Raw genomic sequence first — 14700 nt, forward strand, 5'->3', positions numbered from 1 at the left:
TAACGCGGCTTTGTTTACTTCCAGTGGCGGCCGCCATTTTGGATGTGGCAAAGTAGATCTTTGTTTCCCAGATATATAAGTGTGTGTGTGAATGGGTGTATAAGAGGCATTAACTTAAAGCCCTCACGGAGACTGCGCCCTGGGTGGTCGCCCACATTGCCCATAGCTAAAACCGGCCCTGCTTGTATTAGTTTACGGGCAGATCTGCCACATCCAATATGGCGGACAGGTTAACGCATCGCAGCAACGGACCAACCTGCTCAATGCGGCGTCTATGTATATATGTCTATGATCTATCCTAACTAAAGGAGAGTCTGTGCATATATGTCTATGATCTATCCTAACTAAAGGAGAGTCTGTGGTGTAAAGATGGATAAGGACGGACTTTTAGGGGGAATATTTCATTTTAAAAAGTTGCCCGACGGCTCGTTGGACAAAAACAAGGCAATTTGCACAGTTTGCAAAGCCGAATTTAAATTCCACAGAAGTAACATGACTAACATATCACCGCAAAGCAAAACACCCAGTCTACACTACAGGAGTGTGGCACTCGTCAGTATATTTCCTCATTCTGGCTTTTTTCTATTAGCACTGTGCATATGTGCACCTTAAGCCAATAAAATGAATGCATTTAAATATACTTTCTCTGTGTTTATTCTACATTAATTTGATCATTTTACATAAATAAATATTCATTATAAGCTTCAGTCTCAGAAAAATGCATTTAATTTATTGATACATTTATTGATAGATTAATCGCGATTAATTACAGAAATTTTTGCGATTAATTAGTTAATTTTTTTTAATCGATTGACAGCCCTATTTATTATGCATCAACAGTTTTTTCTACATTCCGCAGACTCGGAGATACGGATGAGATGAGTGGGATGAGATGAGATGGAAATTATATTATGTCTCAACTTGATTTGTTTGTTTGTGTTTCACCTACTGGTTTTGCTGAGGGACTGGTGGGCAGTGTGTTCTCAGCCAGCTGGGCCACCAGTGCGTTGACAGGCTCCATCTCTGGTGGATGAGTGGCTCTCCAGTAAGACTCCAGGTAATCAGCTATGTGCTCACAGGCGTCGGTTAGCTGGTTTTCATCTAAGATGACATCAAACATTTCCTACAGGGAAATGAGAAAAAAGACAGTGAAAGATCAAGAGTAGTAAACAAACGAAGGACAAGCTAAGACTGTAGTTTAAAATATAAAATGTGACTGTCATTTGGAGGCCTCCTTGCTTCACAGTGTTTTCATGCTGTTTTTCCCATCCCCTTGCATTTCTGTCCATCATCTCACCACCTGTTTCCTCATTTGCCAATCAACCACTACAGTTTAAAAGCCCAGCCCTACATCCAAGACTCGTTCAGTCTCTGCTACGGACAACTCTAGAGCTAGTCTTGTTGTTTCTCCAAGAAAAACCTCCTTGCCATGTCCAGCTCTGTCACGTCTTCACCTTAGAAATCTGCCACGAACCCTAGACACCCACCCCCACACTGGATCTCCTACTCACCTGCACATTCACGCTTTGTGGAATCAATATACTGTGTTTCACTGAGTCGACCGCTTGTGTTTGCATCTTGAGTCCAAAGTCGTTCACCATAACAGTCACACCATTGAGAGTGTGGCAGAAATGTGTGTGGGCCTTTTAAAAATAACACTTTTCTGGTAATCATTTAGGTCTATAATTAGATCTTGCAATGAGATTCAGATAAGATGTGAGGAAATTAGGTCATCTCAGGCACCCATTTGAACAGTGACAGGAGCATTCAGTATATTTGGATTATTTATATTTTATTTATGATTTATTTAAGTCTAAAATACTGGATTATGTATGTATGTATAATTCTGTGCAACACCTGAAATATCTAAACTTATAACATGACCATATATCCATATATTCAAGATGAAATGTAGTTTTACTGAACGTCAACTACCACTGCACCAATTTCAAACAATGGCCACTAGATGGGACTCACCGGTGGACATTGGGCAAGCTTGTCTGCTGCCACCAACTGAACATTAAGATGTTTGGTCTGTGACTTCCCTCTAGTCTTGATAAGTCTTGTCAAAACCTGCACAACAGAAGTGACAGAAAGGAGAAGAAAAAGGAGCAGAGAAAGAAAGATGTTACGAGCGGCTGTTCATTTAGAATACAAACTCACTACATAATATTGAACTTAGGTCAGTTGAAAAGGAGGTGCAGGTCTCTGGTGAAGCTCACCTTTGGTGAGGAGATCTTGACATAGACTAGGATTGGTGCCAGGGAGGTTTTGGACACCTGGAGTGGGTGGTTGATTGTGTCTGCATCTAAAACCACCAGCTGCAGGCTGCGGGCAAGCTCAAAGATGCGCTCCACCTCCCCCTGAATCTGAGCTGTGAAGGCAGAGAATAAAAGCACGACTTTGACAACTCAGAACCAGAAGGTCCATCAAGTGTGCTTACTTCATTTTCATGTTAGCATTAAAAACAAGGTCACAGGTAACTCAGAAGACTTACAGTAGATATTTTCATTCATCACTGGCCTGATTTGACTCTCGCAAATGTATGAGAATTTATTTGAAACACTTACATCATACCACTGTGTGTCATTTTGAACTAATTTGATATTTACATTAACAGAGCTGGTCTGTTATTAAGGCTTTGGTGGCAAATATTGGTGTAGTTGCTGAGTGCTTCATACTCTTCTAGAGCCAGTGTTCAGTTTGTCTGTCAGGGTATCATTAAAACTGGCCACTCCATCTACTGAGGGCTGTGTGATTCAATTAAAAGCTTGAGAACGAAAAGTAAATGGACTTTGCAGAGAGTATGTTTTGTCAAAAATATGTACGTTGGTTAGTTAGTTATTAGTTCAATATAATAAACAAAAACAACATTGTCATATTTGTATTTCCATTGAAGAAAAAAAAGTCAAAAGGACACAAATAATAATAAAAAAAGACTGTAAATGTGACCTATGATGAAACAGTGCTCACTTAATGAGACCACCTAAATAAGTAATTTTCCATTGTAATTAATCCATTAGGAGAACCAGGAGGTATCACAGACATGAGAGGAGTAATTTAAAGTTTGGCCACTAGAGAGAGCAGATTTTTATAGAGGAAGCAGTGGCAGTGGCAGTTTCAGTACTTTAAGAAGTTATACTACTTCTACCACACGACTTAAACATCTGGTATAGCACTAAAACAAATATGCAGAGCAGAGAACATCTGCTTATGCCAGCACCCCTGTTAATTTACACACTGACTAAACAGTGGCTGTTGTTACAGATACGAGGTGATGGAAGGACAGACATGGACATGGACTACCAGTGCTTTCAGTCATACATACCGGCAGCATCTGGGATGAGAGAGCAATGAGAAAGACAAGAGTAGAGAAAACCAAGTAAATCTTATCCCATTTCTGTTCGACACCCATCTATTCTTTATGTGTCTAAGGAGGGATTCATCATCCTAGCCTACTGCACAATGTCACTGGGGCAAAGAAAGCAAACAGCCAGTAAACATGTCACAGTGCAATCTACCTACAACCTGCTTGTGTCACAGATGCCAACATGTTTTTTTGCGATTTGCAGCTTGAAGGATAATTTGATCTAGTCTTTAATCTTGTCGTTGTTTGATCTAAAGATCAATACCACTCATATCTGTAGGCTAAATATGTAGCTAACTGGCTGCAGCTTCAAATTTCGCATACAAACATGAGATGTATTGACGTGCAAGAAAGCAATCAAGTCCCAACGATCTCCCAAAACTACTTCGAAAAACAATTTCTTTAATTATCTACACTTGTCTTCACTATGGTGCACACAGTGCTCTGATACATCATTATCCTGTTGAATAATGGACCATCTATACAAAATCCTGTGAGCGCAAACTGCACAATTTAAACGAGTTAAAGAAAAAGTGACACATTATTTTCAGACCTGGGTTAGACAGTATCAATTGCTTGATTTAACCTAATTAGGGTTTGAAGTGGGTGAGGTTTGCCACAAGGGAAATGCAATGAGTTCCAGAAAGACAAAGACAGTCACAAGAAGTTATTTTAGAAATCAGTGTAGTTTTCTGTTACTGATGCTGTCCCGATGAGGTAAACTCAATCATCTTACTACACAAACAGCTAAAAGAGTTGCCAAAGATAATGAAGCCGTGTACCTAAGTTGGAGCGGGTGTTCGACCGGTCCATTAAGGCCTTTTTGCCCGGGTTGTTGAGGATGGACCGCTTAGCCAGAGAGATGTCTGCTGTGACCCGTGTAATTGTAATTCTGGAGACGACACAGAGAAACAGGAGTTGTTACACAGCTGTGTTTTCTTAGTATGTGTTATTTCCACATAAAAAAAGGTGTGACACTGAAGACTTGAATCAGAACTTACCTGCCTTCAAATCGATGTTTTAAAAAGTCAAATAGTGCTTTTTGCATCATATCTGTAACCTGGAATCACACATGAAACATAGATTTTCAAATTAAATTCTACATAAATACCAACATTTATTAGAAATACTACTCAATCAATATTGGTTCAGTACTAGAGGCCGACTCACCTCTAAACCTTTCAGTGATGGTCCCATTAGAACCACAGGACGCATTGTAGGCACTACATCATACATAGACACCTGCTCCCCCTACAGCCACAAAGAAACACAAGTTTAACTCACAAAATGAATGTTGTGGCTTGTGAATGCATGTTTACACTGAAAGCAACATCAGTATCACTAAAAGTGTATTTCATTTTTGTTGAAAAGCCTCAGTGTAAGTTTATTTCCTTCTGTAGAACAGAACAGCTACATCCATCACTGAATAAATCTTATCTTCTCTAAAACGAACTCTGGATTGTTGTCACATCCCATTGATTGATCAGAGCAATGGCACAACTGTGACTCAACAGTTCTCGTATGAATATTAGACCTACAATTATTAGTTGACTAACCAATTAGTCCATCACCAGGGATTCAATTGACTATTCCGACTATTTTGACCACATTTTTGAAGCCAAATGTTTGTTGGTTCAATATGATTGTAAACTGAATATATTATATATTTCTGGACTTTCAGTCTGATGAGTGCAAGCCATTATCTTTCACTGTGGAGTTATTATATTATTAATGTTTGGTCACTTACCGGTTTCTTTTTCACCTGCTGATTGGCTGAAGGAGGAGAGAGGTATATAACGTTAACCCATCAATCACCAAAAAACAGACAACAATTACACATTTTAGCACAGTGGCTGACCTTGTGATGGAGGAGTATATTTCTTTGAGTTCATGTCTTGAGTTGCTTGAGTCGCTTTGCTGAAATGAGAGAAAAGTCCAGAGTTAGTTCAGATCTGTCCCGCTAAAGATGGAGATTCATCTTCACCCTCTAAATATCAATGCTTTAGTCATGGTGAAGACGGAGCACGTCATCTCTATGCAAGAAAATGATTTGTTCTTACACACTGTATGCCTACTTATATGACACAGCTATATAAAGCTTAGAGGGTAAATCCCTTAACGTGATTCAGCAAACACCAAGTGCCACCAAAGCCAAATTTCCAAGATCCTTGAGATGTTTTTCTTTTGGCTTAGGTGGGTCAAATCAAAATCATTCATCGGCAGTGGATCTTCTTACCTGCCAGGCTGATTAAAGTTAAAATAACCCACTGACTGAACAAAAAAAAACATTGCTATTTTTGAATTTATACCATGCTGAAATAAATAGAAAGCAATGGTTGTTAAAAAAGCTAAAAAATATATATATTTTAAAAAAGAAATAAAAGCAATATAGTTTAAGTATTTAAGTATTTTTAAAACATATTAATTCATAATTTATTTTAATAAATTTAGATTGTTTAAAGGGCCCCTTTGAAAGAACTAGACCGAGTAATGAAAGTAAAGTAACACATTACTTTTTCCAGCCCATCTACATTCCAACCCTCACCTATGATCATGAGCTTTGGGTAAAGACTGAAAGAATGGGAATGCAAATATAAGCAGCTGAAATAAATTTCCTCTCCAGGGTGGCTGGACTCAGACTTTGAGACAGAGTTAGGAGATCGGACATCCAAGGGGAGGCAGGAGTAGACCTGCTGCTCCTTTACGTCAAAGGGAGCCACTTGAGGTGGTTCCAGCATCTGATTAGGATCCTCCTGGGCGCTTTACTTTGGAGCTGTTCCAGGCACGTCTTACTGGTAGGACTGTTCTATGACCCAGAACCCGCTTGAGGGACTATATAGCTCATCAGGCCTGGGAAAGCCTCAGGATCCCACAGGAGGAGCTGGAACACCTTGCTAAACCTGCTGCCACCTCGACCCAACCCCAGATAAACGTAAGTAAATGAATGGATGGATACATACTTTTACAGCTGAGTAATTGCTAATTTAATTACCTTTAAGTGCTTATACAGTTATTACAGTTTTCAAGTATTTTTCCAACCAAGACCAGATTAAAATGGAACCGGCTAACTGTGTGCACGGATAGAAGAGGGTCAGTTGGGGGCTTCAGCTCAGCCACAACCACTTCTACTCATAAAACTCCTGGTGTGACCCTTTCACACTGATAACACCTCTCTGGTCAAAATGCAATCTGACTAATCTGTGGATGTTTTCAAAGAGCATCAACTGAATGCCTAAAATGTCATATAATCCTCTGTATTTCACTTTGCAGTGATGTTTTGTTTGTACATGTGCTGCACCAATAAAGATTATTATTAGGATTACAAGATAAGTCAGCACACTGCAGCTTGGCTTGTCTGCTAGTGTTGTTTTGAAGCTAGTGGAAAAGAACAACATGCTGTACGTACTTGGCTAAGGCCTTGGCAGCTTTCCTCGCCTGGACTTCTCTTCTGATGAGAATGGTTTCCAGATTGACTGGACTGGGGATGAAGCCCACCACACCATCCTCCTTCACCGGCCGTCCGATCCACCACTCATTGTTAAATTTCTGGTTATTTAAAAGAAAGAAAAAAAAGCTTCATTCACTGGCCACATTTATTTAATAACTCTAATCAGAATGTGTGTTACAGCATGTTATCTATTGTGTTGTGTATCCGTCTGTTTAATCCAAATTTTAGAGAGTGCCAAGGCTCAAGTCCGTGTAGCAGCTCCTCCTGTATGTGATTCAGTATATGTGTGTGTGTGTGTGTGTGTGTGTGTGTGTGTGTGTGTGTGTGTGTTTCACACCTCTTTAACATGGAGGAAGTCTCTGGCCTCAAAGGTGACAGCCTGGCCTGGTACGGGAACGTTGTCGTCGTCTGCTGGCGTGTAAGAGAAGTTGCAACGTACTGCGAATGCCACAGGTTTGTACTGAGGACAAAGGACAACAGTCACTACATTTCACCCACGTACACATTTTCACACAAAAATAATCCATATTTCAGTCAATACATATCATAGATTATAATAAATCTACACATTGAAAACAATCTTCCACACAGGAGCAACTAATATTATATAAAAAAGCCAGAGCTAATGTGAAATGAGACTGATAGACACAGTAATTTTTATTTATTTTTTTAAAATACAGAACATTAAACACAATCTGCCCATATGTGGGTGGGATTTTTAACATGATAATAAATGATTTGTGTACAAATCTGTCAATATTTGTTTCTTCTATAATTGTGTTACCAACATAATTACACATTTAGGATATAATTATGGTGTGCATGCCTAGGAGCATGGCAATGTGTGTCTGTGAGTGTGTGGCTTGTTTTATCGCCACTCTTGCATCTTTCTTGCAGCAACCTTTTTCACAGAAGACATTTTGACATGTAGGAAAATCACAAGTTTAACTTGAAGATTACATTCAGCTGCTTCAGTTTTAGCCTCCTGCTTTTGTGCATGCTGCGTCATTGTCACACGGTCATGGCTTACTCTGTGACTTGAATTAAATTGAGCCATAATGTTATTAGTAACACCTGTTTGTTTCCTGCCATGACAATTCAAAATGCCTGCTGTGAAACGACGGGTTGCATCTTCCGTTTTGCCTGCACAGTGGCTACTGTATGCTTCGTTTTGATTAATGCCTGTCGGAGTTGTAATCCTATCAGAGTCAAATGTCAGTGGCATGCAGATCAAGCTGCTAATTACTCCACTTTGGAAAGATGAGGCTGTAGTAAAGGCTGTGGGGTCAGCAGGGGACGGGCCGAGTGTGTTTGCCACCTTAATTACAAAGCACCAGTGGGAGCGCATTAAATCTATGGGGGAGGATTTTAATTCAATATCCAATGGGATGTGCATCAGCAGGCACTGCTTAAAAGGCAAAGAGAGGGGAAGGGTTTGATATCAGCTGTGATAATTTGATAGATTTGTGTTATGACCTTCATGGCCAAAAAAAAAAAAAAAAAAAAACTGCCGTCTGTAGCGGGGACGTTCTGGCAACAGGTTTAATTTAAGAGGTTGTAATGGTAGACTGTAATAGCTTGAACTGGTTTCAAATTGCTTTTAAATTTTAGCAGGATAATGACATACCATAACAGAGCCAGCAATTAAGCAAATAGACGAACATTTCTGTGACTGCCCTTCCATTAGAGACTATCAGGAAATGTGCAAACTTTTAAAAGCTTTAAGCACTTTTGATTAGCTTTGACTTTTATCTTTTAATTTATTTTTTTTTAATCATTATCGTTTTAAACATCACCAACAAGTGGTTGAAGTTTTCATTGGTTTTTAATGTCAGCTGATATTTTCCATCTTGTTTTTTCTTTGTGTTTTCTGAATTTGAAGTGCTTTTTGTTTTTTTTATTCACAAATTAAATTTGGTAAAATTCCTAAACGACTTCCTTAATTGGCTTGTCTTGGCTTGGGTGTTGGCAAAATAGTGAAGATGTTTTCTTTATTGCTATCAAACCATATCTATGACCTCAAGGTTTTAACAAATCCTGCCAGTGCCTGACTGGAAGAGTCTGCACCTTTGGCAAGTGAATTCTGAATGCACTTGGTGTTGAAGTATAAATGAATTCAACTTAAATCACAAAGTGGTTTTTTTTCAATTTCTTGAAGTATGGAAATAAATTCTGTTGACATATTATACTTGCAGTCCATTTCAGAAAACAGCATTTTTTCTTTAGGCTTAAAAAACTTTAGCTTGATTATGTTTATGGAGAAAGCTCAACAAGGCATGTGCTGTATGTATGAGGCCTATAATTATTTAGAAACTGAATACCTGATGCATCTCTCTCTCTGTCTTTGTTCCTGTCATTTCTATACTCGTTCCTAACCAGAAGGGTCAGGACCCCTGAAGGTAAAGGGGTAAGGGAACAACATTTTTCTTCCATATTTCTAAAATCTTGGCTTTTGTTCTTAAGAAATACCTCAAGTATTATCAGGTCACTAAAAACTATGAAAAGTAAAGCAGGCTGAAAATATCACTTTGCGGTTGAACTGCTCAAGACGTGGATGTGAACATGTGGTACCCCAACTGTGACGAGGGATCACGAGTAAGCATGACTTAGCTATGAAGGATCACAAGCCAAAAAGGTTGGAAACCAGTGACTGCATACTAATAAATAAACAAGTAATGTAATCCAAACAAATTAATAAATCTTTATAACCTTGAATTATTTGAATTGAATCAATGTTGTTAGTTTAAATGTTCCAAAGCTGTTAGACTAAGTGATTCCCTCTCTGCACACTGAGTTACAGATCACTGTCTGCAAATATCATGATAGTCGCTCAATCAAAAACATTTATCACATTTAAAAATGGCTGCTTGATTTATAGTTGAATTACACTCTGTTTCTTGCAGTGGACATATTAAATATTATCTCCCTATATTGCTACAAAGCAGCCGGCTGAACTCAATCAGCAATAATCAATATCCTTCTTTATTATCTCTCTCCAGACATTAAAGCCAGAAAGGGTTGAAAAGGAAGAAGACCGCAGTGACTCATTTTAATAGAAGAATATTGCTCGGCTAATCCGATGTCCTGATGTCTGTGTTTCCTGGCTGTGATGTAATCACGTCCTTGTGAGCAGCCTCTCTGAAAAATGAGTCTGCGAGGGCCGTGATGGGTCGGGTCAGCTGACACCATGATGAAACACCGAGCAAGTACCTTGGCCTTCTCCAGCTGCACCTGAGCGTTTCTTTCCTCAACGGCATCCGAGTCCTGACGCTCTCCCTGCAGGAGAGAGAGAGACAGATGTCATTTAGTTTCATCAACTCTCTGCACTGATCTGATCGTTTTATTGACTCATCCACAGTTTTGAAGATGTTAACAATTTTATTTGAATTAAAAGCTAGGGTTGGAATCACTTGTCAGTGTATTGGAAAAACTTGAAAGACTTCTTACAATGAGTTACAGATTAACAATATGAAAACGATAACTCAAAATGTCACTAGGTCAGATATAAACATCTTTGACACAACCAATTTATAGATCAATAAACATGAAAACCAATCTTTCTAAAGCCAGACAAGAAGGAACAGAGTTTCTACAGCAATGATTTCAAAGACTTAAAGTTGGGAGGCTCGCTAGAAACAGAAAAATGGTCAAAATCAATGCAGCAGAGACTGGGATGTTTTGACTTTTATGGGCTCTAAAAACAATAGATCCTACATTTCCTGTAATGCACAAATACAAATAGCATTCTAGGTTAGACCCTCCTGTCCATTTTCCATAACCGCTTAATCCTTATCAGGGTCGTGGATGGGCTGGAGCCAATCCCAGTTGGCACTGGGCAAGAGGCGGGGTACACCCTGGACAAGACGGCAGTTCATCACAGACTGACACACGCAGACAAACAACCATTCACACTCTCATTGACACCTAACGGGGCAATATTGAGTCACCATTTATCCTGCATGTTTTTGGACTGTGGGAGGAAGCCAGAGTAAATGCAGACGCATTGGAGAGCATGCAAACTCCACACAGAAAGGCCCCAGTCGGTGTTTGAACCAGGAACCTCTTTGAGGTTGTATGTAAGTAAATGTCTGCATCTTTCAGACTCCACACTCAAAGCTGTAAAGTAGGCTTCATTTTTGTTTTTTATTATATATAGCACATGGGGCATTTATGTACTTATTTGATAGGACACACAAGGATAGACATGACAGTTGGTAGAGAGAAAGAAGGGGTGACAAGCAACAAAGGGGCAAGGACTCAGTCTTTATGGGCGGCATGCTCTACCGGATGAGCTACCAGCCTTTGTATTTCAAGTATAATATCTGATTGACAAAGGTCTTCCAGAGCCACAGACATTATTCAACTCTTCTTACAGACTGAGTAGTGTTCAACTGCAACTTCAAAAAACATGATTTTGATGGAGGGCTACTTTGAATTCACAAAATAAGTGACTCTCCTCACATAACCAGCGTTTTAGAATTTGATCCACAGATATTAAATTGGTTAGAAAATTCCTACCCAAACAGTTATTTCTATAAATTAGTCTTTGCCACATAGAATCCAATTGTTTTTGGAATGACATTTTATGACTTTACATTTGGTCTTAGGACATTATTATTATTATAGTGCTGCTCTTTTTTTTTTTTTTTTTTTTTACTATGGCTTCTTGTTCATTCATAGATAATAATGCCGCTGCAGGCATTGCTGCTCTCTCTCTCTGTTATGGTCTTTTCAGATCTAATTATCCTCAGGTGGATATAGATTTCCTAAAAATGAATGAATCCCCATAGAATACAGGTGCTGTTTTGGATTGATTCCAATATTTTGGACCTGTAAAGAGCTGACTGAACCCTCGTAGTTAAAATATGAATAAGCATCAATATTTATTTATATCGCTGTATCAATTCAAAGTGACTGAACACTTCACGTTTAAGCTTTTAACCTAATAACATCTCCAAGACATGCCTTCTCACTTACTGTTCCTTTTCCCAGAACCCTCCTGCCTGTAATTGTCAGGAAGTGTTGCAGCAGATGCCTCTTGGGACGTTTAGGTTTATGTGCCACGCGTCCCAGAGATTAGATTGTCCCCTCAAAGACATGGTAATTAATGCCCTCTATGTCATAGCCAGGAGGTGGCACAGCCCTCTGCGTCAATCTGGCACTCAAGATACACACTTGCATCCTAAAGTCACAAATCAGCCATCTCGTTGTCTCTTGTTGCAGACGGTCTGCTCAGTCTGATGCATTTTAAAACAGAGTCCTCGGTGACTTTCAGTGTGTTGAAGTTCATATTCTCAGATCTAATCTCAAACTGCTTTCACACACGGTGATATATTTATTTTGTGTATTGCCATGAAACGTTGGTAAAGGCCACAATATTTTAGAATATATGTCATTTATTTACACTTCAAGTACCTTGCTTTATGCTAAGTAGTACATATGTTGCATTACAATTTGTGAATCTTGTAATCCCATGTTTATATTGATTATCAATGAGATGTCAGTGCGCAGTATATGACCTCATATATGACCAGGTTACTTGCTCTAATACTTAAAGTGATCTTTTCAGTTTTGTATTTTTTCAGTTTAACAAAAGTACTGTTTGGAAACAGAAAGACATCTGACTACACCATTTAATGTCAGGTAGTGCCTCTTCTTTTCCTCGGTTTCTTAAATATTAAGTTTATATAAAACTAATTTGCATTAGCAAATACATTTTTGTAAGAGGCATACACAAACTGAAATGTCCTGTCACTACAGTGAGAACAGTTAAAAGGTGCATGGTTGATGGATATACTGTTGGTCATAGAGAGATAATAGCTCCAGCATGTAACCAGCTCTAAAACCATAAATCATTGTCTTTACATTTCTGTTTTAGACATTTTAATCATTGAGCTTTAGAGGTGATGGTATGTGTACGTTTAACTTTGGAAACAGCCAGATTTGCTTCTAGATTTTATGCTAAGCTAAGTTAATCACGTCATTCATGTCAGTGATGGAAAAAGGGGGCTGTGGTGCAAGGACACAAAATAAAATAAAGATGATCAGTAATTCAGGAGCGCAACTGAAAATATATAATATATGATGTCCTTAAAATAGGAAAAAAAATGAATAATTTGAAAAAAAAAAAAAACTGCAGTAACCTTGAAGGCAAATAAGTCCTGAAAGAAGGACATGATGTACGTATTAAGAAGGTGGAGCAGCGTTGGTAATTAGTAGAGAGAATAAGTTGTACAGAAGCGGGAGGATGCAGTAGAGACGATGTCAAGACGGAGAATTTGAAGAATGATGAGGTGGGAATAAGAGAGGAGGAGGAGGAAGTAAATCTCCCTGGGGCAGAATTATGCCCAGGCATGAGTTTTTGTTTACCCATGGCTGGTGTAGACATCTGTTCGCACAGCACCCGCCTCTCCTGCAAGCCAATGTCACCCAGCCAATAGTACAAAACGCCCCCGCTGAATTATTAAACAATGTTGAGCTCGCTACTGCAGGTGACTTAGAAATGAGTACTAACTGGGTTGCATTCATATATGATTAATTATTGCATAGTAAGCTCTATGTCAAAGGCACCACAGGTATAATATATAGAAAATGTGACAAGTTTCAGAAGTAAAAGTAATTCTGATACTTTAAAATGCATGATGAGTCATTTTTATATCAATGTTTATCATGTTTACCTCAGCATTTGACTGAAAGCAGTAATTATTTCTAAATAGAATTGAATTAGTTCATTGATTATTCATTGATTATGCGTATACTATGTCTACAGACGCCGTGGGTCTTCTTCCAAAGAGTCCTGTTGCTGAACCACCATATTTCTACAGTAGCCCTCTATATAGAGCCCTTTGCATTTTTCACATGTTTCGTGGTCACTGTAGTTTCTCGTTCATGCTAGGAAGGAGAGGGTGAGATGAGGGGGTTGCAATCAGCAGCTACACCGCTACATGCCACTAAATCCTACACACTGGTCCGTGCTACTTTGCTATAAATCACAGAACAGTTCAGTTGGAGGAAAATGTCCTCTTTATTGACCAATAATACCCAGAACTCCTGAGCTACAATACTATTATACTGTGAGTTATTTCTAGTATGTTTCATTTTTCTGATATTCTTTGCCCTGTCCTTTAAAAAATGTCCAATATGGCTCCATTCATTTTCTAATCCAGTCTTTTATTCAAACTCTCTACCCCACTTCTTCATTCACCCCCCGCTTCTTTCCTCTCCTTCCCTGTTGGAGAACCATCCCAGCCTCTTAATGTGATTATGTGGCTTAGAAGGTGGGCAAAGGAAGTGTGGAGGACGAGGAGAACGGGAGGGTGGGTGAACAAGTAAAAGCCATGTTCTCTCATGTGCTACCTGAAGGTGACTCCTTACCACATTCAAAAGCGTTTACACAGCTCTTTCAGCACGTGCCAGGGGAGTACATTAAGAGAGGGGCATCTGATTGGGGAGATGGACTCCATCCGTAAACTGAAATAATCAGAGCCATCGAGGCACCAGGAGCCAGCTGGCTGGCCTGGAGCACTGAGATTCCCCAGAGGACAAACTGAACTCTGGACTTAAAGAAATGCTGAGATGCAGCTTCCGTTCACATTAGACATATTTCAAACAGTTTAAAACAAGTTGTCTTTATTGCTTGAGCAGCTGAGAAAATGGGTGTTTTTATGTTGAACTAAACTCCCACAGACTCATCTTACTAAATTCACTTTGACCCCGATAAAATGTCTAACCAAGCAAGATGCATACAGTATGTGTCCATATGCCAACTATTTCAAAGCTCTGAATCACTTTTATTCTGCAAAATGGGCCTGAAAAGGGAACGGTGAGTGCAAGAATTCAGCAAAGTAAACTTTCCCACATAAGCTTTAGACCAAAGAAGCCAAAA

General features: G+C 39.1%; 1 protein-coding gene across 3 annotated transcripts in view; it reads right to left on the reverse strand.

The window, feature by feature from the left end:
- cacnb2b (calcium channel, voltage-dependent, beta 2b) overlaps window positions 1-14700 on the reverse strand; it is a 37361-nt gene that overhangs the window by 4677 nt on the left and 17984 nt on the right. For 2 of the 3 annotated variants that reach the window (XM_027289557.1, XM_027289563.1), the window contains 12 exons: window positions 10026-10091; window positions 7153-7275; window positions 6774-6913; window positions 5226-5284; window positions 5115-5140; window positions 4538-4618; window positions 4369-4427; window positions 4150-4259; window positions 3329-3337; window positions 2223-2374; window positions 1978-2073; window positions 950-1123 (listed from right to left, as the gene is read on the reverse strand). In XM_027289557.1, coding sequence (XP_027145358.1) covers window positions 950-1123; window positions 1978-2073; window positions 2223-2374; window positions 3329-3337; window positions 4150-4259; window positions 4369-4427; window positions 4538-4618; window positions 5115-5140; window positions 5226-5284; window positions 6774-6913; window positions 7153-7275; window positions 10026-10091 — 1095 coding nt within the window. The remainder of the gene's footprint in view (window positions 1-949; window positions 1124-1977; window positions 2074-2222; window positions 2375-3328; window positions 3338-4149; window positions 4260-4368; window positions 4428-4537; window positions 4619-5114; window positions 5141-5225; window positions 5285-6773; window positions 6914-7152; window positions 7276-10025; window positions 10092-14700) is intronic. The other variant, XM_027289562.1, reaches the window with a different exon arrangement.

The sequence above is a fragment of the Larimichthys crocea genome, chromosome II, assembly GCF_000972845.2.
Source record: "Larimichthys crocea isolate SSNF chromosome II, L_crocea_2.0, whole genome shotgun sequence".
In the NCBI taxonomy this organism is placed as follows: Eukaryota; Metazoa; Chordata; class Actinopteri; family Sciaenidae; genus Larimichthys; species Larimichthys crocea.